This window comes from Acomys minous, assembly GCF_964271855.1.
Source record: "Acomys minous genome assembly, chromosome: 14".
NCBI classification, from domain to species: Eukaryota; Metazoa; Chordata; class Mammalia; order Rodentia; family Muridae; genus Acomys; species Acomys minous.
In genome coordinates this window covers 44361711-44389370 of record NC_140496.1, presented here as the reverse complement: position 1 = coordinate 44389370, position 27660 = coordinate 44361711, and the positions used below count along the sequence as shown (strand labels likewise).

The following is a 27660-nucleotide window of genomic DNA, read 5'->3' as shown; positions in this document are numbered from 1 at the left end:
TCCAAAGGTCCTGAGTTCAATTCCCAGCAACCACATGGTGGCTCACAACCATCTATAATGTGATCTGATGTCCTCTTCTAGTGTGCAGGTGTCCATGGAGGCAGAACACTGTATAATAAATAAATAAATAAATAAACCTTTAAAATATGAGAAATGTCAACGTTAAGTGGACAATAATAGCTAAATTGTACAGCCAGGGGCAATGCCCACCAACAAGTGAATGGATAAAGAAAATATGATATGCATACACAATGGAGTGTTCTTGAGACATTAAGAAGAATGAAAATTTAATAGATAGTAGATGAAACTAGAGATACACCATGTTAAACAAAATAATAAGCACAGTGCAGAAAGGTGAATCTACCACATTTGCTCTCATATTCACAATCTAGACATGGCAAAAGGACTTAGAAATAGAGGGGCCCTAGTTGAGAAGAATAAGGGCACCACCACGGAAAGAGTGGGAGGAAAGTTTGATGTTTCAAGCATTGTTCACTTGCCTCATTCCACACGATTCACAACATAAAGGCAGAATAGCTGCTTTTAGTGTCACCTGTGAAGGTTTCCCTAAAAGTCCCTGTAAAGGAGTTGGGTTTCCACGCGGAGCTCTGCTCTCCACCTAAGTTTAGAATATAAAGTGTAAGTGATATTTAGCTTCTCTGAACTCCGCAGCTTAGAACCCTAGTCGCTGCACAGCCGCCCTCCCTGTAGAATGGTGCCAGGAAGCCAACAGCCATCACACACCTCCAGGAAGAGCAAAAAGGCCAACAGCCCGAGGCTGCAGGCTCTAAAGGAGCCTTAACATGTAGCCCTTAGAACAGCAGGTGAGGAGAGAGCGTGTGGAATCAGCATTCCCTGGGGACTTAGTAGTGGATGCCCATACGTATCAGGTGCTGTTCTTTACTCTGAGTAACACATTTTTCTCACAAGTTATATGCTATCATTTTAAATAATAAGACAGGGCTATGGAGATGAGTAAGGATGAATAGTTAAGGAAAACCAGGGGCTCAGTAAGATGACTTAGTTGGTAAAAAAAAAAAATGCTTATCCTGATTACCATGGGTCTCCAACAGTCAAAGAAAATAAAATAAAAATAAAAATAAAAAAGTAAGGTTGGGAGCAACTCACACAGGTGCCCCCACATGAGCACGTACACAAACCAAATTCAGAAGTGCCATTTATTTTCATCAGTGCCCTCCCACTTCCTCTCCCCCCCTCCGCCCCGCCCCCCGCACCCACTCAACTAGAGAGTGAGCACTGCCATAGCATAAGTAAGACATGCGGTGCCTCTTTTAGGTTTGCATACAGGAAAAAAAAATCAAATCTCTATTTTTGTTTACGTTTAATAACGCTGCAGATTCCAGAGAACTGAGTAGATTATGCAACGCCACTCCTCTACAGCATTTCAGAACAGCACATGGGAAATTAGGTTTCCCTCACAAAAGCTCTCAGAGTGGAAGCAACAAGGAGTGAAAGTTGGCAGGGGTGGAAACTGAGCCAGTTGGTAAAGTGCTGATTAAGGAGATCAGTGTCAGTGCAGCTGAGAGCTGGCCCCAGGCAGCTCTCCTTCGGTTTCTGACAGCGTTTGCTCAGGTTGGAAGCTAATGTTGGCTCTTCTGCTTCTTCTGCTGCAGGAAACAGAGTCTGATTTTGATAACTGTGCAGTCTGCATCGAAGGGTACAAGCCCAGCGATGTGGTCAGGATCCTGCCCTGCCGGTGAGTGGTGAGTCTCCCCTCTCTGGTGCGGAGGGGACACAGTCCTCCCTGCTGACCTTGCACCAAGCGAGTCGCTCCTCTCTTCCCTGTAACCTTGTCCACATGAAAGCGGAAGTCTTTCTTGTCCCTCCCCTCGCATGAAAGGCAGACCTTACAGACAGTGGATGCATGCCGCGTGCTTGAGACAATTCCTTGGATACCTCAGCAATGCTCACAATCACATGTGGCTTTTACGGGTGCTGTTTCAACTAAAATAGCAAACTCTTTAAAGATGCTGCGGATGATCAGGACACACTCGGCAATCTGAACGTGGCCAACAGTGAGCAAATCCTTGAATTTTACCAATAGAAACAGAAAGGGTCAAATTCCCACAGGCCTCTAGGATCTGAAGGAACAGTCTAGCATGCAGGCTTGGGAAAAGCTCCCCCGGAGGATGCTTCAATCACTTTAACTTTCCTTTCTAAGCGTAAGTCACTGTTACAGTGCCTGGCATTTTTCTTTGAACATCCTAATTAAATCAAGTAAGTTACAGTTGCATAAGAGCCATATCCTTCATAAAAAAATCTTTTTTTTAGTTGCATCTGTGCAAGTGTCCTAAAAATAAATTGTAATTGCCTCAATGAAAGATACTTCATGTAGAGAAAATGGCTTTTAAAAAATTCTTGAGTTTAAAAGCATATTAAACAGAAAAGAGTGTAACACAAAGACATAGCACAGCCCATTGCTTTGCCCCAAACAATACACGTTTTAAGACTATTTATTAGAAATACAAGTGGAATAAATAGCATCGGGGAATTGCTATAATAATCTCAAGATGATCAAGAAGTGGCTCAAAAACAAATTTAAAAAAGACTGGATGCTCAGAGAGAACTTAGCATCTCTCCAGAGGGCTTTCTTGAAATGCTCCGCTCAGTGATTGGCCGTTAGGGGACTGGGAGCAGGAAGGCTCTTCACTCAGAGAGCCTGCAAAGGTGACTTGGCTATCTCCACGAATAGATGTCTGGCCCTCCCTAAAGTGGAACAATAAATAGAGCCACATAGGCATGGACACTTAGCAGTTTCCTGTGGATGAACACACTTGAGCATATGGATGTACTCTGAGTATGTTTTTAATGCCCTTATTTACTTATTTGAGGGACGATGGCACATAAGCCATGAGTGTGGAGGCCAGAGGAGAGTTTGTGGGAGCTGGTCCTTTCCTTCCTCCATGTGGGTCCTGGGAATAGAACCCCGGGTCATCAGGCTTGACAGCAAGCACCTTTCCCCACGGAGCTATCTTACATTATTGCTAGACATCACACACTAAGCGTGCAGTGGCTTCCAGATTGTCTTGCTAGGACCACAGAGATCCCCTCTGCTCAAGTCTTATATTAAGGGTTTGGAGCTTCAGCATTAGAAGCAGGTCAGGTGAGTCCCTTAGCCCTCTTCTCGCAGATCCCAAGCTTTTTAAGGGTCCTGCTGATGGATACCCACAACCAAATAAACATCTGCTTTTTTTTTCTAACACTTCGATTTAGTGAACAAGATCCGTTTTCAAAAATTTTATGTAACGTCTCATTAGCTCTTCAGCTCACACCATATAAAATAACCTATTCGTCTAAAAATTTATTATAACTGAATATTGTGTATCTATATGAAATTGCTGGAGACTAGAAATTGCAGAATCATAATATGAGACCCCATAGCCTGTTCCAGTGTCTATTTGTGACAGGTTATGTCTCTTTAACAAGTGTCAAACTGTTCTTATTAATGCAGGTCTCCTTTATAATATGATTAGTTGGAAATATTAAGCAATAACTAGTATTTTACTGCTTGCCATTTAAAAAAAAAACTTTTGGAAGCTCGACTTTATTGAAATTAGCCTTACCCTGGGCTGCTCAGTTTGGCTTCAGGCTTCTGTTTTTCTATATGATTGTTTGTTTCCAAGCCCGTACATTAATCTTTCCAGAATAACATTTGTGTTAAATGAGAATTTCATATACACATACAGTGTGTTTTAACCATATTCACCTGCCACGCTTCCTCTAACTCCTCTAGGGCCATCCCACTTCCCACCCCTTCTCACTTTCAAGTCCTCTTTTCCTTTTTTCTTTTTTCTTTTTCATAACTCACCGTGTCCAACTTACACTGCCCATATATATATACTCGTGAGTGTGGGACCATCCACCGAAACATGGCTGGCCTACTAGGGACCAAACCCTTAAGAAACACTGACTCTCCTTTCCCCAAAAAGGATCAGCTATCCTTGCCTCCTCGTTGCCCTGAGCTCCCGAGCGTCTCCCCTCCATGCGGCACGCTGACTGGCTGGATCCTGTGCGCTCTCGTACAGGCGGTCACCGCTATAATTCCTGAGCTCAGTGGCCCTGTCATGTCCAGAAGACACTTTCACCCCTGCCTTCCATGTCCACTGTCTCCTACAATCTTTCTTCCTCCTTTTCCATGATAGTCCCTGAACCTTGGGAGGAGTGGAGGTCGCACATCAATTCTTCATTCTTCAAGGTCCTTATTCTCCATCATGATTTTCTATTATAGGCCCTGTTTTCAGTGACAGAACACATCAAGCGTTGCCCATCATGCATTACGTTTGACCTTACACTAGTCACACACGTGCACTCTACGAATAGCTCATGTATCTTCTTCCATGCTAGCTTTAAAATCAAAGCCCTTTTATGGCTGATGCTGGCTTCTTGGGGGCAGTGTGCACTAATGGATGTTCGCCATCAGATGCAGTTGAGTTTGCATCTTTGCTCCGTCTCCCTCTGGGTATCATTAAGCCTCTGCTCCTGTGAACATCATAGACTCTCTCACACAGTATTTCCAGGCATCTCGTCCATGGAATAGTTCACTCTTCTTGGAGGAGAAGCTATCTCAGAAATTATCCCCGTGCATATGTCTGTTCTTTAATATTACATTCTGTGGCCTTATAATCCCTGAATACCGCATCCATGGCCACTATTTGGGTGTCTTCCCAAATATCCATGTATGCACTTTTACCACGATGGTTTCAAAACTGTTCTATTGTTCTCTTCTTCTTCTTCTTCTTCTTCTTCTTCTTCTTCTTCTTCTTCTTCTTCTTCTTTTCTCTCTCTCTCTCTCTCTCTCTCTCTCTCTCTCTCTCTCTCTCTCTCATAATCCTACACAAAGTCCAATAAATTTGTAAAGCCTTCCCTTCTCATCTGTCATCAAGGCAATTATTAAAGTGAAGTCACCCCACCACTTTCTTGATCTTCTCTCTTTCTCCATCCAGTTTTTCCCTAAAACATGAACACAAGGCTTTGTTGACATGAGCCTGGCTCTGTGCACACGATGTGAGGGACACGGGCAGTGCCATGTGCAGCCCCTTGGCAACAGGCTGTGACTTGGACTTGATCCCAATTCACCACTAAGGCATTTTCCAGGAAACACCGGCTTCGCTATGTCATTTACACATCAAGATGTGCACAGTGCTGTGTTTTGGGGTGGCCTTGTGACTTGGACTTGTGGTTATGACTCAGCCACAGAACGTATCTTCCTGGAGCACTGTATTGATCTTTAGTGTCTTCTCCTGCCCAGAGAATGAGTAATGCTCTCTGCTTCTTTTCACCTAGAGCCCCCCTACTTGACTTTCAATGGTTATTCCTTTCAACCCACCTCACTGTCCTGCAAAGGCACAAAGTCTCAAGAATGTGTGTATTCCTTAGGTGGATCAGAAGTCCACAGTTGCCATATGTAAAAGGCAAAACACTGTGTTTCTCTTGCCTGTGTCCCTGTAAAAATATTTTCCTACCTATAATCTATGGACATTTAGTGATTTAGTGATTATTGTGTTTTCCTTCAATCTGGCAGTCTCCTCCTCCTCCTCCACAGTTGGGGACAACTTCAAAAGCATCCCAATAACAAGCAGGCCTTATGGTGAGGTTTGTGGTTCCTGAGCAACTCCTTTGGAGCAGCAAATATCTTATAGTAGGAACAGTAGGAGGTACCACATATGGGAGGGTAAGGGCATGATCTTGTGGAAAACAGGAATCCCAGTGGATAATCAGGACACAGCATGATATGGGCATCCATAATGACAAATATCTACAAATGCGATGGAGCTAATACCAAGCACACTGAATTCAAGGAAAGCTTTGAAATAAATAAATACATAAATACATAAAAATAGGAGGAGGAGAAAGCATCCCTTTTGGTTTATTTTTCCTTTTTAAAGACTTAGATTTTAAGTAATAAGAAAAACTATTTTATTTTTATTTTATATGTATATGAGTGCCTGTCTGTGCCCCACATTTGTGCAGTTCCCATAGAAGCCAGAAGAGGGTGTCAGATTCCCTCAGAACTGGAGTCATATAGACAGTTGTTAGCCCAGTGTGGGTGCTGGGAACTGAACCTGGGGCCTCTCCAGGAGCAACCGATGCCTTTAACCACTGATCTGTCTCTCTCTAGCCCTCATGCCTCTTTATATTTTCAATCCAGGCTTGATTTACCTCAGACACCCCCATTATAGAAACGTTTTATGGGATAAAATCCTTAATCATCCGCCTACCTTCCTCGTGCAGGTAACCAGCTCCGTCATTTCCGCGTTTCTTCCCTCTGCTTTCTCATCCCTCATCTTTGCAAGTTGTAAATACTATTGTCAACACCATGCAATGCCCTGTTCTTCTCCCTTGTCATTTTAAGAATTTTCCAGAAAGGGTACTAAGTTATTTGTAGCTCCTGTTGACCTTCCTCTGCACTCTGAAGCAATAGCCATAAGTTGATCAAGCTCTTCCTTGCATAAATCACCCAAAAAGCCTTGCGATGCCAGGGCTTTTGTTGAAAGAGCCTTCACTTCAAAAGTCTGTCATGGCCTGGCCAGAATTTTCCACTGAGGTTAGGCATGAAGGCATCCCATTCTCCTTGAGCTTATTTCTTAGTAATCCACTGGGGAGCTGTTCACACTCACATTCCAACACACACACACACACACACACACACACACACACACACACACACACACACACCTGAAAGATGCGGAGAAACAATTTTTCACACGCAGATGCTCTTGTTTATTTCTGTAGAGAAGACGCGATCCACTGGCTAAGTACAACTGTCTAAAGCCCAGGCAGATATCTTTGCTGGTTGTTCTCTGACTTTCACCTTATTTACAAATAACTTTCTGCACCTATGGTTTGTAAGCGGGGCTCCCTGAGGGCTCCAAGAATCAGCCCCATGGATGGAAAAGAGATCTTCATACTGAGTCGGGAGAGGGAAGATAAAGAAAATTAGCAGGTAGCAAGCTGTCCTGGACTCACTGTAGTCAGAAAGTATCCTCCGGCTGATTGAGATCCCAGTACAGCACCTGGTTCCCAAAGCTGGAAGAGTGGGGGGGTCGCATGCTCAGAGAACTGTGTTCCTGTGCTCTCGCTCTCTGTAGGACCAGAGTTTTGGCGAGTCTGGCACTTCTCTGTGAGACAGATGTCAGTTTCCCCCAAGCAAGCTCGCCTGTTAGATCAGGTAATCCTGAAATGTATTTCTGAGCTTGTGTGGAAAGTCTTTATACCACACATTTTACCTTTTGGTCCTTTCTTGACATATAGTTGAGTGGCTCAGCCATCACCACCACCCACAGGCAGAATTGCATCCTCTACCACACTGAAACCCCAGGTCCCCAGCTACCACTCAAAAATACCATGCCCCCTCAGATGTTTCTGTGTGTTTTGGTTTAAACTTTGACATTTTTAGCTTTTGCCACATAAGCCTTTTGGGGACATCTGAAATCCAAATTGTGAAGCCATACACAGTGATTTATTCGTCTATTTGGGACATTTAAGGTGTTCTCACACATCCTATTAATTGCTGATGTCAGAAGGCTGTGATAAATAGTTCTTTACTAATATTTGAGAGTATTTTCTACTTCCTAAAGGCATAGTTCAAACTGATTAGTTGCACTCCCTAAAGCTGTACTGAAGGGGTTTCTTGATCCGTATGAGCTAAGAGCAGTGCAAGGGAAGATAGCTAGCATGACCAGGTGTGTTAGCGTGTAGCTTCCATGTCAGGGATTAGGTAGGAAAACAGAGTCCTGGGTCACTTAAGACCTGAATGCTGCTGAGGGGCTTTAGTCGCTATGTGCAGGTCATCTGCTGGGTGAGGAGGTGTGATTTATTCACAGACCACTGGCTGAGGCGTTGGGTGTGACTCAAATATATGCGACTGGACTCTGAGGGACCAGTTATAGGGTATAGTTGTAAAGTAGGTGAGAAATATTGGTGGAATGTTGACATGGGGAAGGGCACGGGGAAGGCATTGGAGGGAGAGATGGAGGTGGGAGCCTATTCCAGCAAACCTAGGAGATAAATCAGCAAGGCACAGATGCGTGCTTCCCAGCTCGTAGCATGATGACCGTGTCTGCATTTAAAGCAAATTATGTCTCTTCCCTGAGATTTAAATAAAAACAGCAGCAGTTTCCACACTACCCCTCAGACACTGTCCCAGGAGCGTTAGCTTCCAAGGGTGGAAAGAGTTTTTCTTTATCATAAAACAAACAAACAAATAAATCTTGGCCAGCTTTGGCTTATCTTTTAATTTGTCCTTCCAGCTCTAAAACACTTGCCCAACTGGGGCACGTGGACAAAGATTCTTTTCCGGTAGATAACAGTTTGACTCGGCACAGTCTTTTCTTCTCTCCACTGTGGAAGTGTGCTCCAGCTTTGTCTTCCTGTACCAGTTCAAGTGTCCTTTGGCAATTAAGGAGATAGGACATACCACATCATTTCCTTTTGTGTGACTTAAAATTTGCTGTGTAAGTCAACACCTTTTAACAGCATTCGTGTTTGAAGATAGGACATGGACATTTAAATACGATAATATTCCATGTGCAAAATCAATACGTGCAATCCCTATGTCCCACAGGTAGATGTAGGAGCATCAGGAGTTCAAGGCCATCAGGACCACACCATCAGTTGAATGGCAGCCTGGGATTTGTAGACACCATCTCAAATATGTTTTAAGGTCAAACCATGATAAATGGTTCAGGAAAAACAAAGTAATAATTAAGAGGACAGAGGAAGTTCACAGATTTAAGCGGGACGAACAATATCCTAGCTTCCTCCCCCACCCAAAAAAAAAATCTAAGCCTGGCAGATGCTGAAGGGGATAGGCTTGGACACTTGAAATGGGGGTGAGGGCAGTTTGAGTACTAATAAAAAGTCAAAGCCCAAATTCAATGTCCGTTTCAGTAGGATTTTTGAAAAGCTTTTGCTCACATGCCACACATGTCTGCACTGGACAAGTTATTCCTAGATTATCCCTGTCCACTAGTCAGTCAGCCAGCCAGGAGCATCCCTTCCTCAGGTGATGTAACCGCAGCATCACTTCCTCAGGTGATGTAACCGCAGCATCCCTTCCTCAGGTGATGTAACCAATATGCATTTTTAACATAGGTCTGTTTGCTGCCTGAGCCCCCGTTACAGTATTCCAATAACTCCTGGTCCCATGAAGAGGTGGTCATTTTCTCTTCCCAGGAAAGGGTGTTCAGGGGCACATTGAACACAGGTACATAAGAAAGACGAGACAAGTCCGTGTGTAAAACATCCTGCATGAGCAGGTGTCCTATGGATCAAAGAATGGCCTGCCTGCCCATAGCCCAAACACCTTGAAATCGAAGGCATAAGACTTACTGAACTCTTGTAGGTGAAGACAAGGCACCTACAGCAAAACCTTCTCCTGAACAGTGCGTGAGGCAGACAACCCGCCTACAAGGTTTGTTCGGCATGTCTCAAAAGTTTTGCCTGGCCTTGGCAGCTGTTTCCAGCCAAGCTTTTCTGTGCTTTATGTCTTGACCACATGCTCAGCATATAAAGCATAGACCACAGAAGCGAGAAAATAAGGGATCAGATCCAAATACCATCATCAAAGCCAAGTGGGAATGGCGGCCCACCTGTAACTCCAGCGTTTGGAAGGAAGAGACCAGATCTTTAGAGTAACCTTGGTAGCTGCACTAGGATCAGTGGATCAGTGGATCAGTGAGCTCTGGGTTCAACTGAGAGACCCTGCCTCAGTGAATAAGTCGAGAGCCACTGAGAAAGTTACGCAATGTCAGACCTGAACCTCCATGAACGCACATCCACCCACACACATGAAGACATCTACATGCGTGCACACCACATATGCGTACAAACAAATAAAGGCATAACTGAGCGCACCCAAGTCCTCTCCCACAACTCTCACTGTTGTCCATGCCATGAACCCCAAATGACAGTAAAAGGTAAAATCAAAGTAGATTTTGACACTCAAGTCCCCTTTTAAGGTAGGAGGGGACTCTTGTCTGTGTTAGCAGGCACAACATGAGCGTAGCACCTACTCGGACATGAAAATGTCTAGCCTGGTGCAAAAAGGAACACACTTTTAATATTGAAAAATGGAAGGCTCACTATGGAGTGATTCAAACACTCAGATCAGACCTACCCTTACACCCAGCAGCCAATCTGCGTGTAAGAGCAGCCAAAGGTGCTGACCCTCCATAAGGACAGGAAAGCTATGATCCTTGTAGGCAAAGGAATGTTTCAAAGTCATGTGATTGGGCCGAGACTCTGCTTAGGAGATCCGTAACTCCTAAAGTGGGAAACAAACGAGCGTTTCCCAGCCGAACAGAAACAGCCCAGCCTACCTTTATCCTGCCTCCCTCACGCATATTCCTGGTCGGAACAGATATCTATGTTGCTTTTTTTAGGGAAATGACTCTGTGGTTAAGAGTGCATACTGCTCTTGTGGAGGACCCAAGTTCAATTCCCAGCATCCACATTTGGCAACTCTGAACCCCAGATTCGGGGTTTTCCATAGCCTCCAGTTTCCAAGGCACCTGAACTCATGTGCGTATAAACACACACACACACACACACACACACACACATGCAAGCAAGCACATAATTAAAAATAAGTCTTTAAAAGACTGATAGTTATTAACTACATCCATCAGGTTTGACTTATTCTATTGTGCCCTTGTTATACAAATTAGATTAACATTCTGCCATAGTTATGTATTTGTAAATATTTGATTATTTACGTATATTCATTTATTGTGTGTGTCTAGGGCAGAGTCTGTGCATCTGCATTAGAGCTCCTTTAGGGGTCAAGGAGACAACTTGTGATAATCCGTTCTCTCTTTCCACTGTCTCACCAACCCAGATGTTCTCAACATTTGGAAACTGAACCATAAATGCTATTCCTGGCTTGATTAACTATGTTCCCAATACTATTCAGGTCCCTACTATTCATCCCAAATCGGCCAGAAGAAACTCTAAGAGAATGACACTCCATTTCCCCTAAGGAGAGTTTGGGTAGGTGTATGTTTGCTCTCTTGGGCTACAGATGCTTGTTTTCATTGGGAGTTGCTTATAAGTTATGATTGGTCTTATTCAGAGAGAAAATGAGGTTGGACTCAAAGATGTTTCTCATCTTCTATATCTTTCATAGATATAGAGATAGGGAAAAGAAAGAAGAGGGGATATAGAAATATATAGGGATGACAGGATTAAAAGTAGATTATTAAATCTACTCCTCAACCTAAGGCCTTATTTGTTACTAACAAAAAAGGTTATCTTTAATTCATTCGTATAGAACTTTGTATATTGATACAAAATAAGATTAACTTTGATACACTGATATAGAATACAAATTTAAAACTATTCTCCACACACATTAGATAGATAGATAGATAGATAGATAGATAGATAGATAGATATAGAGATATATATTTCTACTCTAATATGAGTTTTTTGTTTTTTTTAAAGCATAACATTCAAGGGTTCCATGGCTCACTTGGGAAATTGTTGAAAATAGAAACAAAATTTAAAACTAGCAAAGACAGTAACCTCACTTTTAGGACTAACAGATACTAGATGTAGCCACTGCATCTTGCATGCATACTTTAAATACTATGTAGCCAACAGTTGATAAAACTATAATTCTAATCCCTTGGGTACCATTAAAGACTTACTATTTCCTGGTAACTTTAAATTTTAATTACTTAAAAACATCCAGGGGATAACGTAAGAGTCTCCTCTTTGGATTGATTTAAGTCAATTACTCAGCATCTAATTTGATTCCAATACTTTGTCATTCTGGAATCATGGACTGTGAGGTTCTAAATGTGTGGACTCACTGGGTCCAGTGTGATGTTGAAGTATCTTGAGACGTTTTCTCAGATTGCTTTCTTGGAGGATAGTAATGATTGACAGCTGACCAGCAGGGTGGGGAGTGTCTCACTAGTGCCAGCTGGAACCCTGAAGCTGTACTCCATAAAGCCTCTCTCTCTTCTGATCGTCAACTATTAGGATAACTTCAGTCCCTGCTTTGATTTGTTTACTGAATTACTAACACAATTTTATACCTTATATAAGTTGACGTTGCTTGGCCCATGTGTCCTAATTTGAGATGTTAGAACAGAAAGTGGCCTGTGAGCTAAAATTAATAAATAATAAACGTGTTAACTAGTTCTAATATTTTTGTAGAATTGGGGGTAGATGATGCTTCTTCTTACCTGAATATATTTTATTTTTATGGTGCTTTTTAAAAAGTTATGTTGTAAAATGTGTGTTTCATGGGGTGGAGAGGTGGCTCAGCAAGTAAAGCATTTGCCTCTCAATCATGCAAATGAGTTCGGATCCCCCGCACCACGCCAAAAGTAGACACAGTACTGTAACCCTAGCACCAGGAGGGACAGAAGCAAGAGTGAATTCCAGGAGCTCATCACATCTGGACTGAGCCCGTCCAGCTCAGTGGAAACCGCTGCCTCAAAAATAAATATTTAAATGTGTACCTAAGGACCAAGACTGCATGTGTTCATAGGCAGACGTTCACGTGACTGGAGCATGCTTATTCATACAGATCAGAATAGGAGAACAATAATTTTCTAACTATAAGAAAGTCATCCAACAAATTGGGGGTCATCTATTCAGTGGGACACTACTTAGCAATCAAATAAAGCTACTTACATTCAGCGAGGCATGGATAAATTGGAGAAACATTATTTTGAGCACAAGATATCCCAGGAAAAAAACTATGTACTTTATGATTCCATATTCATGAAGCAGTGACAAAGAAAAACTAGCCTCCAGGAACAGAGGTCACAGTGGCAGCTGTGTGACAGAACGTGGACACTCACTATGAACAGGAAAGGACTTTCTGGGGTTACAGAGTGATGTGCCTCTTTATCTGGGTGCTGAGTGTATAACATGCTCACGCCTAAAGACCATCGCTCGTGTGTAAAAGCCATGCCTTCCCCTGCACTACAACTTCATTTAAAGAAATTCCATAGCAAGCCCACAGACTTTACACATCGGTCGAAGTCACATTCTATTCCAGTGGAAACTTTGCTGGTGGAAAGTTTTAACCATTTTCTCTGACTACTTAAAGATGTTCATGTGCACAGCCTAAGTAAGAGCCAATGGCTGCATATCACTTGATGAAGGGAGTAAAGGAAAGACACGTGTGGAAAAAAAAGTCGCCAAGCTGGGAGGCCTCAATGTGTTTGTTTACGAAATCTAGAATTGAACAGAGGTAGCTTAGGAGCAAGATCCTGCACTGTAGTAACCCCGTTCAACATGGCATTTAAGTGTCCTGGTCCCTAGTCACATTAATCAGCTAGACACACAGGAAGAGTGCCAACCAGCTCTACTGCTCTAGCCAAGTGATATAATTAGACCAGGGTCAAGCTCTAAGGACAGAGCCTGCCTCTACCTTAAAGCTAAGGCTTACAGCTCCCTCCTAACCAGAAAGAGCAGCGGGGCAGGGGGAGGGGGGAGAAGCTGGGTAAGTTAACCATTGATCATCAGAATAACTCTGAGAAGCATCCTATGTGTTACAAATCTCTTGTACATTATTGCCCACTTTGTGTCTCGCAAGAGTCTCTAAGATGCACAGGGCAAGTATGGAAATAGACCCTGAATTTCATTAAAAGAGAACTTGAACTCAGAAAGTTGGTCCCCCAGAGCTTAGGTGGGTATTCTCCCAGAAGCTCCTGCTCCGTCCACTGTACCTCTTGCTGTGAGCATGGCACATCCCCCCGAGTCAGTCCTGCTGTGTTTAAGGGACAGAGGGGGTGCTGAAAAGCACCTTTGCTTTGGCTGGAACATGGTTGCCTGGGAAGCCCGAGTCACTCTAAACCAAATGGCCTAAGACCCCAAGGAAACCAAAGCAAACCCGCCTGGCTTCGGGTAGCTTGCTTTGTCCTCTCTCTTAATCTGCCTGTTCTCTGTCTCTCAATTTCTCTGAATCACTCTCTCCCTCCTTCCCCTTTCTCCTTTCCTTTATTTCTCCTTTCTTCTCTCCACTCTTCCTACCATTTTCTCTTCCCTCTCTTTCTTTCTCTTCCTCTTTCCCTTCATCATCTCTTCCTCTCTTTTTCTCTCTCCCATGCTTCTTTTCCTCCTTCTCTCTCTCTACTTTCCTTCCCCATCTGTTTCTTTTTCTCTTCTTTTTCTCATTTCCTCTCCTCCATCTCTCTATCTCTCTACCTATCTATCTATCTATTTATCTTTTTTGGCTTCTCTGTGTTTCTCTGTGTAGCCTTGGCTGTCCTGGATTCCCTTTGTAGACCAGGCTAGCCTCAAACTCACAGCGACCCACCTGCCTCTGCCTCCCAAGTGCTGGGATTAAAGGTGTGCGCCACCACGCTCAGCTTCCTCCATCTCTCTTACATGCCTCCTTTAGGCTTTTTCCATCTCTCTCACATGCCTGGTCCACCCCTTCTCCATCAATGGAAACCACTCTCCAGTTGTCTTGGTAACAGGACAATCGCGTTCATGACCACCAGAATATAGTTACTGCTATTCCTGGACATTATTTCGTCTCTCCCTTTTATTTCCCTTTAAATAGCAGTTGTGTTGTTAACCTAAGTTAAATAAGGTGACCTGTGACAAGGAGTAACTCACCCTTGATCCCCTCATTTCCACAAGCAGGATTTGCCCATCATGAGGCTCTAGATGTGCTCAGGGTGGGGGGGCAGGACAGAGTGTTTGGGGAGAAGGAGACAGGTTATGCATTTCCCTGGCTTTGTCAATGAGAAACGACTGAGTAATAAATGGGTTCACCCCCTCCTTTCATGTAGAAGCCTAGAAGGATGAAATGGCGTGGAAGGAGAGGGCGATGGCAAGTAGGTCAGCGTCAAGAAAGAGGAAACACACAGTGCATGTCTGTGATTTTTCTCCTTGCTTACCTGCTCGGCCCATTCGCCCTATTGATTCACAGTGTGGCCCTGTGACATCTTTTCTAACTTTACTTTCCATGTTTGGAGTATTCTACAGTTCAGCTCACTTAGGTTTCCCATGCGTATGTAACGCTACCTCTTAAACCTGACTCCAACAAACTCCTCTTTGGAGTTTCTTCTTGTCTCCACCCTTCAAATCCCCCCATCCTTACCCATTGAACACTTGCCATGTAAGCAGTGTGCAAAGAAGCATGTAATCAGACCGACCGCTCTTTTACTACTTTGCTAGTCAGGATAGATTAGGCTTTGCTGCACTACCAAAAAAAAATGTCTACTCTTTGTGGCTTACCACAAGCAAGATTCCTCACTGTTTTCCAGGGGTTCTGCTAACACCGCAGGCAGCTGAGTTGACAAAGCAACCTGCTCTCAATTCTCTCTTCATAGCTATTTTCCAGTATCTGTCACGTACCTGTAGCTGCCACAAAGACAGCTTGTGGCTTTCCCATGTGACTTAAAGAGGGCCACTTGGCCCACTAGAAGGACCGTGCTGAGCAGCTAAGACCCTTGAGGTTATGATCCTCATTCTGCGTGTGGGAAACTTGCCTTCAGAGAAGATACGCACTTGACAGGAGAGTGTTATTCTGGGGAAAAAATAGAAATGTGAAGGCCTCCATCACTCCCTGGAACCAGGATCAGAGTGTAGAGCCACATCAACACCCTAACTTATGGAAAGACTTTTCTGTGGTTCGAGTGCCAGATCTAGATTTTTTTCCAGCTCACTGGAGGCTTGACTTCAGTGTGCTTCAGTGTCCTCCTCCAAAGATCGCCAATAGTTTTTTTTTAACCTCAAGAAATGGTCGTGGGTCAGTTGTGTGTGTGGCGTGCCCAGAACACAACAGACATCTTCAGTAGCACATATTCACTTAATTTCACTCTCACTTCATCGACAACTTTGAAAAAGTGATTCTGACACTCCAAAGAGACATTTCATTTGCTAGCTCCACAAAGGAGATGATGTTGCCCCAGAGAATGAGATTCTAAAGGATTCATAGTGTTCAATATGCATAGCACTAAGGAAGGTGAAAAAGCTCTCACCAGTACCCAGATCTCTCTCTCTCTCTCTCTCTCTCTCTCTCTCTCTCTCTCTCTCTCTCTCTCTCTCTCTCTCTCTCTCTCTCTCACACACACACACACACACACACACACACACACACAACAAATCTTTCTTTTTAAATTGTATTTTACTTTTGATGTGCATGGATGTTTTGCCTACATATATGTCTGTGCATCACATGTGTACCTAATGCCCACAGTGGCCAGAAGAGGGCACTGGATATCCTAGGACTGGAATTATAGAAAGTTGTGAGTTGCCACCACGTGGTGCTGAGACTAGACGCAGGGTCCTATAAAAGAGCAGCCAGTGCACAGTGGACGTACCTGCTGAGCCCTCCCTCGAACCTCCAAAGCCACAGAACCGTCATCCTAACTCCAGACTGGCGACATCAATGAATCTGTAATAACACAAGAAGAGGAAAAAAGGAGAATGGTAAACGTCATCTAATTGGGCAGGAAATCACACAGGGTGGATGAACAGCAGAAAGCACTGGGTGTGGGAAGGAGTGTCAACTGGTTTTTTCATGACTACTAAGAGCCGTGAGGACCTAGTCACATCTCAGCAGCACTGTGTGGCTCTGAATCCTGTCTTAGCTGCTTTTCTGTTGCTGTGATAATATAGCCCCATAAAAGCAACTCAGAGGGAAAGGGTTCACTCTGCTTTACAGTTCCAGGATTACACGTTCCATCACTATGAGGAAGATGTGGCTGCCGGCAGCTGACTAGCGGTGGCCCAGCCGCACCCAGGAAGCAAAGAGAAGTGGTAGCAATGGGTTATTGCTAACTCACAGTTAAGGAGTGGCTAGTACTTGTGTTTCATTGTGCTTGGCCGACTGGCCAGCTGTAGTTGGCTTTTCTTTTATTTTGTGGGGTTTTTTCTTAGACACAATCTTTATATGTAGCACAGGCTGGCTTTGAACTAATGATTCTTCACCCTTGCCTTCCTGATTATTGAGCTTACAGCTGTGTTCTACGATGGCATAAAGCAGTCTCTGTCTCTGTCTCTCTCTGTGTCTCTCTGTCTGTCTCTGTCTGTGTCTGTCTGTCTGTCTGTCTGTCTGTCTGTCTCTCTCTCTCTCTCTCTCTCTCTCTCTCTCTCTCTCTCTCTCTCTCACACACACACACACACACACACACACACACACACACACACACACCTGTGATTGTCTTACAAACTCCATTCCCATAAGATAAAATGTTACCAATTGTAAGGGAGTCTTGAAGCTCTGAGGTAACTTTCCTAAGATTGAAAAAGAAAGAAAACCTCCAGTCTGGGAGGGTGAACTTTCCATGTTTTTCCCACTGTGTATGAGACGGAACTGCAGGAGAACTGTGGTACTTCTGTGAAGGGGGAGACCCTGTCTTAGTCATCTTTGTACCCAGTTCCTGCACAGAACAGAATGGAGGAAGGGAGTGACGTAAGGAGCACTCTATTTTCAGAAGATAAATCCGGCAGCAGTGAGTAGGACGAAGAGAACAGAGAAGGCCTGGCAGCGCAGAGAAAAGTTTAGATGTTATTACAGTGATGAGAAAGGTCATGAGATGACCAACAGGCAGGGGAGGAGAGACAGAGAGAGAGAGAGAGAGAGAGAGAGAGAGAGAGACAGACAGACAGACAGACAGACAGACAGAGAGACAGAGAGAGACAGAGAGAGAGACAGAGACAGAGACAGAGACAGAGACAGAGAGAGAGACAGAGACAGAGAGACAGAGACAGACAGAGAGACAGAGAGAGAGACAGAGAGACAGAGGCAGAGACAGAGACAGAGAGACAGAGACAGACAGAGAGACAGAGAGAGACAGAGACAGAGAGAGACAGAGACAGAGAGACAGAGAGACAGAGACAGATGGAGACAGACAGAGAGACAGAGAGACAGAGAGAGACAGAGAGAGACAGAGACAGAGACAGAGACAGAGACAGAGGCAGAGACAGAGACAGAGACAGACAGAGAGAGAGGAGCAAATGGGACAGAGGAGACTAGAAAGAGTGAGTGAGTGGAGTTGACAGGCATACAGGCCTGCGCAGGTGGAGAGGAGGCCTAGGCTGTTTGATGAACAAACAGGCACTCACATAGCAAGTCTTTCACCATCATCAGCTCTGCCAGGAACTGTTATAAACACTGAGGTGCTGTGATGGGATGCAAATAGGGACTTTTGCTCTCACTGGACTTGTATACTCGCTGGAAGATGAGTTGGTCCCACTGAGAAACAGAATCAATAGGAGAGACACAGAGATAGATGGCAAGAAGGGAGACAGGGGGACACAAGGGAGAAGAGATGGAGGAAGAGATTTCAAGGGTTTGGACTACTTGGATGTAGGGCTAGCAGAACTAAAGTTGCTCTGCAGGGCAGGTCTTGGGATGCACACTTTTGGACAGGACTTGATGCTTCAAGTGCCAAGGCAGGATATTTTCTCCGAGAAAACTTGGCTTTGCTGAGAGCCTTCAAGTGCTTGGGTAAGATCCACCTAGATCAGAGAATCCTCTACCCACGTCTTCACAGCAAGTCCTGGGCCAGGGCTGGCTGAACAACCAGGCAGCAGAACGTCGCTAAGAAGACCCGTGGGACGGCAGTGCGAGAAGTAAATACCGGCCTCTGTGGAGACTTGGGTTGAGCCTCTCATGCTTGAGTAGACAGATCCCCGTTTCATGAATGACTGAGGATATGGACCAACTTGTCTAAGTGTTAAGAAGGGCTAACAATTGGTCCTGATGCCATCGGATCTCCCACATAGGTGTCAAAAACACATTACAGATATGCTACCCAGGAATAGTCCAAGGGACCAAAATGGTCAGCTTCTTCCAGGGGCAACACAAGATGCTTAAGGGGTTTAGACAAGAACCTGTCTCAATATGGATTCTGAACCAAGGGGTCAACATGACTTTCGGGGAGGGGTGGGGAACAGCTTCACCTGGCTTGGGTATCAGACAGCCTCTTCTGCTAACCACGGAAGCCACGGAGAGATCTGTCTTCCTCACAGTGCTGCAGTGTGACTGGCCCGCTTCCCAGTGCAGGCTGTTCCAAGAGCCATTTTGCCCGTACCCTTCATCTGCCAGAACATTCTTCCCTCCCCTTCATGTGTGGGTGACTACCACTCAGCTCCCAGCCCTGCCGTTTCCTCAGGGTTTCACTGCACTTAACCGCTGATCACTCTTCCAGCTGGAAGCCCCCACCCCAAATTCTGGGTACTCCTTTCTTTCAAGATATTTATTTCATCAGCCTCAATCTTAGAAGAGGAACCCCGATTGCCAACATTCTCTGTTCTAATCCTAAGTGTTAAACACAAGTGTTGCCAATACATTCCCCCATGAAAACAATGAACGCACGAAATCAAGTTCCCAGGGGTGTCCTGAACTGCAGGGTGTCCTGAGCTGGAAAGAGGACCGTGTGGTCTCAGTACTGCTGTCCTTCGAAGCCCCAGTCTGCTCCTTCCTGGCCTTTCATTGCAGGGCCATGCATGTTCATGTATGCGTGGGTGATGTGGAGGTGTAAGGTTAACCATGAACGTCATGCCTCATGCGCTGTCTACCTTGGTTTTTTTTGTTTTGTTTTGTTTTGTTTTGTTTTGTTTTGTGACAAGATTTCTCACTGAAACCAGGGTAGGGGGTGGTCACCATTTTTTCAGGCTAATCTTGCTGGCCAGTGAGGCGGAGCAATCCAGCTGTTTCTGCCTCACTGGTGAGTGCCAGGATGACGAGGAAGCAGGAGCACCTGGCTTTTGACACACGCCCTGAGGAATGTAGCTTGCACAACGAAAACGTTATCAACTGAGCTCTCAGCCCTGGTCCTAGCCCACAGACTGCTTAATCATCCTTGGGCATGCTCAGCGTCTGCGTTCTTCTCCATGAACCTCTCCAGTTAGACGGTGGACTTTTTTTTTTTTAATGGAAATGAAAAGATCCAGGCAGGGATGGGGTGTTCTAAACAAACCTTCCTACCGAAAGCAGAAAGTTCTGGCTGTTCTTGACCGGGGTGGGAAGTCTTAACATCTGCCCATGGGGAGTCTTTTGGGTGAGGAAGTTTCTGATGCAAAGAGCCCATTGGAGTCTCCAAGCTGGCTCCTGAGCCATGTTGGACATTCAGATAGGATGTTGTCTTCACACCCCTTTCTCCTGGCAGGCTGACGAGGCCTTACAGCACCTGGCATTTGATACAGACAGGGCAGTTGAGCACAGAGCTGTGCACAGACAGTTATGTCACCCACAGTGAAGCCACGATCCTTTGCGTCTTCTGACTTGACAACCAACAGGCCACCAAAGCAGCTTAAACTGTCCTTCGTGTTTTCTATCATTTCCAGGGGCTCCTCTGCCCTTCTGCGTTTAGTGCCCAAATACGAATGGGCATCAGCCCTTACTTTGCAGATATCTTCTGATTGGGGCAAAGAAACTTTTAGGTGGAGGAAGGAGACATAAGCCTTTATAAGTCATCATGTGCAGGGGACCTTCCGCCCTGTTCTCTTGCTGCTGAGGAAGGGGAGAGATCTCTGTTTCCACAGCCTCCACCTTTAAAACAAAACAAAACCCTGCAAGAGTCCATTGCAATCCTCATGGAGTGCTCTTGCGATTCCGGAAGATTTGAGGTCAATCTGCACAAGGAAATACTTTGGTGCAGGAGTCCTAGCTCTGCCCCTCAGCGGTTGAGGGACCTCGGACAGGTCAGTGGGCTGTAGCGGTCGAGGGCTGCCTCAGTTACTAAGGTGTGCGGTTCTCTTTCCAGGCACCTTTTCCACAAGTCCTGTGTTGACCCCTGGCTTCTAGACCATCGCACCTGTCCCATGTGCAAGATGAACATTCTTAAGGCCCTAGGGATCCCGGTAAGCACAGCACAGCCTGGAGCCTTGTCGTGTCTGTCTTTTCACATTGCCCCCAAAGCAGGAAGACAGCCCCCTTACCTGGATTTTCCCACGCCCTCTTGTTGTCCTCAGCCAAGGAACTCTGTGGCTGAACCTTCCCTCCCCTTGCCCTGCTCAGTCTGATCACACCATGGCCACCATGTGTCTGTGAGCCGAGGAAGGTGCTGCTTGCGTGCCTCACAGGCGTCTCTTCAGAGGTGGGTGAGACACCAGACACTGTCCAATGGGTCAGTTGGACACTAATGGCCTCTTTGGTTATCACACCTGCTTTGTCCACAAGGAGATCTTCACGTCTCACTTCGGGTGCTTGCTGCCTTCCAGTTCCTGAGCATTCAGCGGGAGCTTACCCTGACCCTCCCCTCCCCCCACCCAGTGGGAGCAGAGGTCCAAGACCAGGAGTGCAGCTTAAAGCATCCGCTAAACTCACATCTCTGGAGACTGAGCACAGAGGAAGTCAGAGTCAGAGCCACATAAGCCCAGCGCTGCCATCAAGCGGCTTCTCATTCCACCAGCTGGCTGGATGTCCCAGGGAAAGCTTTTTCCAGGACTGCATTAAGTGAACACCACAAGTAGTAACTAATGAGATACCAGCTGCTAGGTGTCGTCCTCGCTGGGCCTATGAGGACAGGAAACAAGCCAGACTACCAAACCCAAGATGTGTATGGGGAGGGAAACATTGGCATTGTCTGAAAGGAGCCACCTTGCTGCCACCTGTCTGATGCCACTCCAGCTCAGCCCTGGCCACGCCCCACCCCCACCTTGCTGCCACCTGCCTGATGCCACTCCAGCTCAACCCTGCCCACGCCCCACCCCCACCTTGCTGCCACCTGCCTGATGCCACTCCAGTTCAACCCTGCCCACGCCCCACCCCCACCTTGCTGCCACCTGCCTGATGCCACTCTAGCTCAGCCCTGCCCACGCCCCACCCCCACCTTGCTGCCACCTGCCTGATGCCACTCCAGCTCAGCCCTGCCCACGCCCCACCCCCACCTTGCTGCCACCTGCCTGTTGCCACTCCAGCTCAGCCCTGCCCACGCCCCACCCCCACCTTGCTGCCACCTGCCTGATGCCACTCCAGTTCAACCCTGCCCACGCCCCACCCCCACCTTGCTGCCACCTGCCTGATGCCACTCCAGCTCAGCCCTGCCCACGCCCCACCCCCACCTTGCTGCCACCTGCCTGATGCCACTCCAGTTCAACCCTGCCCACGCCCCACCCCCACCTTGCTGCCACCTGCCTGATGCCACTCCAGCTCAGCCCTGGCCACGCCCCACCCCCACCTTGCTGCCACCTGCCTGATGCCACTCCAGCTCAGCCCTGGCCACGCCCCACCCCCACCTTGCTGCCACCTGCCTGTTGCCACTCCAGTTCAACCCTGGCCACGCCCCACCCCCACCTTGCTGCCACCTGCCTGATGCCACTCCAGCTCAGCCCTGGCCACGCCCCACCCCCACCTTGCTGCCACCTGCCTGTTGCCACTCCAGTTCAACCCTGGCCACGCCCCACCCCCACCTTGCTGCCACCTGCCTGATGCCACTCCAGCTCAGCCCTGCCCACGCCCCACCCCCACCTTGCTGCCACCTGCCTGATGCCACTCCAGCTCAGCCCTGCCCACGCCCCACCTCCACCTTGCTGCCACCTGCCTGTTGCCACTCCAGTTCAACCCTGCCCACACCCCACCCCCACCTTGCTGCCACCTGCCTGATGCCACTCCAGCTCAGCCTTGCCCACGCCCCACCCCCACCTGGCTGCCACCTGCCTATTGCCACTCCTATTACAATAAAGAATAAAGGGGATGCAAATGGTCCAGGATGCTATTAAAGGATGAGGGCCAGATCACACATCAAAGGGCTAAGTAGGACTATCAGAGGGCTCTGTTGGATGATGTGCCTCTGGACCGGCTGTGGCTGCCTTGGCTGTCCTGGGCCAGCTGCCTCAATGGCAGTTGATTTACCAAACACAAAGCCACTCAAGAGACTGGAGCTTTGAGCTAGATTTTAGGCACATTGTGCTAGATGTTCAGTCAGAGTTGTGCACATGAAGTGCTTTCAAAGATCAAACCAATCACCACGAATGTCAAGCACGAGAGGAAATGTGTATCTACTAGACACTGGTGACTGTGCCTTTCACATTTCCAGCTGTAACTGACTATTTTAAGGAAGAAATGAAAGTGTACATGTTTTCTTGCAAGTGTGTGTGTGTGTGTGTGTGTGTGTGTGTGTGTGTGTGTGTGCATGGATGTGTTTGCATGTATATGTGTGTGCAACCGAATGAGTACATGTGCATATGTATTACTTCATACATGCATTGTGTGCATGTGGGTCTTGATTGGGTTTGTTTTCTCAGCCAGTTGAAGACTCAAGAGGCAGGAGGTATGTAAAGCAGGAGGGATGGCAGCAGATAAAATTCAAGTGGCACGGACAGAATTAGCTGTTGAAGGAAGACATTTGTTGACGGTGAAGAAACACACGCACACAGCAAACTCAGAGAAAAAAACCTGCAGAGCAGGAGGCAGGGGCCTGAAAAAAACTAAACTGCAGTCTTTTCCTGTGAGCTGGGCTTTTAAAGCCTCTGAAGAATCTTCCTCCCATACGTTAGGGTTGGTCAGTTTGAAGACAGACAAGATGGTTGATTGGTCCGCAACTGTTGTGTGCTTGATGTCCTGATATGGCCAGCCAGTCAGCCAGGAGAGCAGTGGGCCAGGGGCTGCTGGTAGAAGACAGAAGCCATCAGGAAGATGCTCCAAGGAAAGCCTTACCTAGGATTGCATACAGTAAACACCACACCTGGGAGCTTATGAGACACCCTCTGCTGGGCGTAGTTTTCTCTGGGCCAGTGAGAACCAGAAACAAGCCAGACCACCAAATCCATGAGGTACAAAGGAAGATGAGGGGACAACACAGGAGAAAGAAGCTGGCCGTTTTGGAGATCCACCACTTATTACCTCGCTCTGACACCTCTTTCTAGCCGTCTGCCTACAAGGGAATCTGTCTAACTCCTTGTCTCTCATATGCATGAACGCATGCATGTGCTCACATGAATATGTGTGTATGTGCCCTTACGTGCATGCATGTGTGAGCTTGTATGTGTATGTGCACGTGCTGACATAGGCATGTATGTTCTTTCATGTGTGCATTGTGAGCTTACATATATGTACTCACACATGTGCTTGCCTAAGTGCATTGTACACATGCATATATGCAAATATGCATGTGCATGACTTCATATACTCCTTATTACTTGGGACAATTTCACAGCCTTCTTGTCAGCTCTGCTCCCTTAAGTCAGGACAAGAATGGAAAGATCCCTCCCTCTGTGCTTAAATTCTGTGCTGAATATCGGATTTCAATTTTTTTCCATGGAAGTATAATTTCTCCAGAAGCTACTTCTAATTGAATTTCCAAATATTGATGTTAATTGTTTCTAAAATAGAAATACTGTGTGGCCCTTTTGGCTTACCTCCAAACTAAATAACGTTTTAATTTTTAGCAGTTGGACACTCTGGCTGAAACTCTGATTCCTAACAAATCTGTGTAAGATTTGACTCAGCACACTCAACTCCCAGAAAGATAAACATTGGTAGCATCCTTGAGCTTTGCCAAAGATTTTGAAAAGCCAGCTGAAGAACATGACGCATCCATACTCACCCCCACAGAACAAGCCGTCCCTGTGAAGAGTGACACACGTGCACCTTGCAGCTACTCCAGAAGCATCAAAGCGTATGGCTGCCCTTCTGGCTCCCGGAGCTCTGTTGTCCTGGTGAAGACAGATCCAGGATCTGGGAGGAGCTGAGGATTTGGTTCCATTCCATCATGCTGTTATCAGGGAGTGCTGTGCAATAATTGGCTGCATTCTTAAACCCTGCATGGACCAGTGCACAGCTGTGTTAATTAAGAAACATTAAAATACTAAGAACATTTAAGAAATAGTCTTAGTTTTTCCCTATACTCGTTTAGTTTAGTTAGTTTAGTTTGGTTTGGTTAGGTTAGGTTCCGTTAGTTAGTTTAGTTTAGTATTGTCCTGCTCAGACAGGCTCTCCCTAAGTAACCCAGGCTGGTCTCAAACTTGTGATCCTCCTGTCTCAGATTCCCAAGAATTCCTGAGACTACAGCTGTGCACCACCACACTGGACTAGGGATGTCTTATTTAGGGAGCATCAGGAAGAGCCCATCGCTGCACACTGGTACCAGTTGGTCCTTCACCTCTTTGTCCCCGACTAAGCTCCTCACTTTTGTAGAACCGGAGCCCTTCAGGGTCTTTTCAAAATCAGACTTATGAATTACACCCCGATTCTCCTTGGAAGAGTGTCAACCCACGAGTAACTTAGTTGTGACTTTGACTCACTAGATTATTCAAATCCAGGTGGTACTGTATCTGTTTGCATTTTTGTTCTTTTTAGCTCAGTGCATATGCACCAGCTGTGGTAAGCAACAAAAAAGCATGAGCCAAAATCCAAGAGCTGGAGACAACATTTTTCTCTTTGTACTGGCCCCACAATAGGTTTAAACAGTGAGAGCAGATCTCATAGTGGATGAGACCCTCATAATGATGCATACCTCCCCCTGACATTTGTAAAAAGAAATATTAAATAGAGACAAAAGAAGTGATTTTTATTTAAATTTCTGAGAACTCCATACACTTATCCAGTCATCTGCAACGGAAGGCTTCGTTATTTCCAGAAGTTTTGTATCCTTGGCCTACACTGCAGTGCTTTAGCCCCCATCTACACATCTGCTGCAGGTCTTCCTTTCAGAACAATGGTTTTTCCTGAATTTTCCTCCCAACTGTCATAAAATCCAGGTGTCAGAGGCCGGGAAACACCTCCTACCTCATTGTTTCTCCAGATGTGAACAGGACTCTCACCACCATTGAACAGAAAACCCTGTGTCGCTAGTGCAGCCGCCAGCTTCTCACTGTTTGTTAGCCACTGATTTGTCTGAGGAGTTTCCCTCAAGCTACCTTAATTCCAGTGCCTAGACAAAGTTTGTTAGCAGAGAGCCTTGGCTATGGTCTTTAAACAGTATGGTCTTGGCTATTTTCAAAAGATAGAAAAATATGTAGTTACCTATGTAGATTAGATATAAATACACATCTGGAAGGCTAATTTATTATCTCCTACCTCCGAGCCAAAGCTGGCACACCTACTGCCATGGGCCATACCACTAAGTATCTCTGTTCCCTCTTCCCTGTGAAGAATAGAGCCAAGTTTCTCCCAACCCATAGAGTAAGAACTTTATTAAAATATGTTCTGTCGGCCGGGCGTGGTGGCGCACGCCTTTAATCCCAGCACTCGGGAGGCAGAGGTAGGTGGATCGCTGTGAGTTCGAGACCAGCCTGGTCTACAAAGTGAGTCCAGGATGGCCAAGGCTACACAGAGAGACCCTGTCTCGAAAAACCAAAAAAAAAAAAAAAAAATATGTTCTGTCAAAGCTGGGGCACGGGAAAAAAAACAGGGTCACAATTTCAAAGATCGTACAAGCTGTTTGTTACACACGCATGCATTGGGCTGTTTGTGAGAGTGAGTCGCACTGCCAGCCCCTAGAGAAATGTCTTCCATCCAACACCCTGCCCTTAAATGTTTTGTTTAATAAACAACTTTACATAGCATACCTCAACTTTGCACAGAACTTTATAGTTCCTAAAGTGTTTTCTCAAATCCTCCTGACATTGATGTTGGCAAGATTCTAATATGCCCAAGGTTTGAGAATGGAAAATAGATTCTCATAAAAGACTCAAATCAATATTTGAGCATCTAACTGTTGTGGCGTGATGTGGAGGCCTGGGAAGCAGAGCCAAGACAGTGTGGGCGCTGCTCAGTGTCACACCTGTGAATAGTGATGTGAGAACATCACAGTGACAAACGACCACCAAACCCAAGGCACCACAGGACCAAAGACCCACAATCTCAGAGGGAGTTCGCCTTAGAAACGGTGACACCGTTGAGAATGAAGAAAGGCTGGCGATCACCAGGGGTCAGTTTGAAACCTTAGGATGGGGAGCAGGAGGATAGTGGGCAAATGTCACCCTGAGCAGAGGGACAGTATATGATGACACACTGAGCTGAGAGAACATGTGTGTGCTCTCTTTCCAGAGGCTGACGGTGAGAGCCGAGTAAGAAGCTGGCCTAGGCAGCATGCTGTGTCTTCTCATGTAGGCTCATATGCTCTGTACCTTACACAGAAGAGGACACAGGGCCTCTGTTGTGGTCACTTTGCTGTGCTTGTGGTGATGGTAGCTGTGTTTGTTGATGGTGGTGTTGCTATGGGTGTTGTTGTAGATATCCTTGTGGTGGTTGATGTTGTAACTATTGGTGGTACAGTTGTAGGTGTGGTTGTTGATGGCGATGTGGCTCTTGTAGGTCTTGTGGTTGTTGACGCTATGACTGGTGTGGCCATTGAGGTTGGTGTTATTGTGGGTGTTGGGGTTGTTGGTGCTGTTCCATAGGAACCTCTGGCGACAGAGCACAAGGGAGAAAAGAGGCCAGATGGAGACAGAGAGAGACTGACAGTGGGGAGAAAAATGTTGATCAGAATGGCTGTTCCCATTCCAAATCAAACTCACCAAATTTAGTCAACAGTGAACTAACTGGCCATTCTACGAACCGCCTTGTGACAAGTTGGGTGTTGATACATTGGCCCACTTCTGACAGAGACAGCAAAGTCAAAGGAACAAGAGAGCAGAGAAAAGACATGAGCTGGCTTTGAGGAACTGTGGGAGAGTGACAGCTCCGAGATGACAGTCCCAAGTGCAAGTGTGATGCTCAAGAGACAGCCCCCACACAGCACGACAGATCTCCTCAGTGCTCCCCACATGCTC

At 46.1% G+C, this 27660-nt stretch overlaps 1 protein-coding gene across 2 annotated transcripts in view; it reads left to right on the top strand.

The window, feature by feature from the left end:
* The window catches only part of RNF150 (ring finger protein 150), a gene marked incomplete at its 5' end in the record, with an annotated part of 225643 nt that overhangs the window by 145511 nt on the left and 52472 nt on the right, over window positions 1–27660 (top strand). For both annotated transcript variants that reach the window (XM_084757912.1, XM_084757911.1), the window contains 2 exons: window positions 1635–1717; window positions 20709–20805. In XM_084757912.1, coding sequence (XP_084614038.1) covers window positions 1635–1717; window positions 20709–20805 — 180 coding nt within the window. The remainder of the gene's footprint in view (window positions 1–1634; window positions 1718–20708; window positions 20806–27660) is intronic.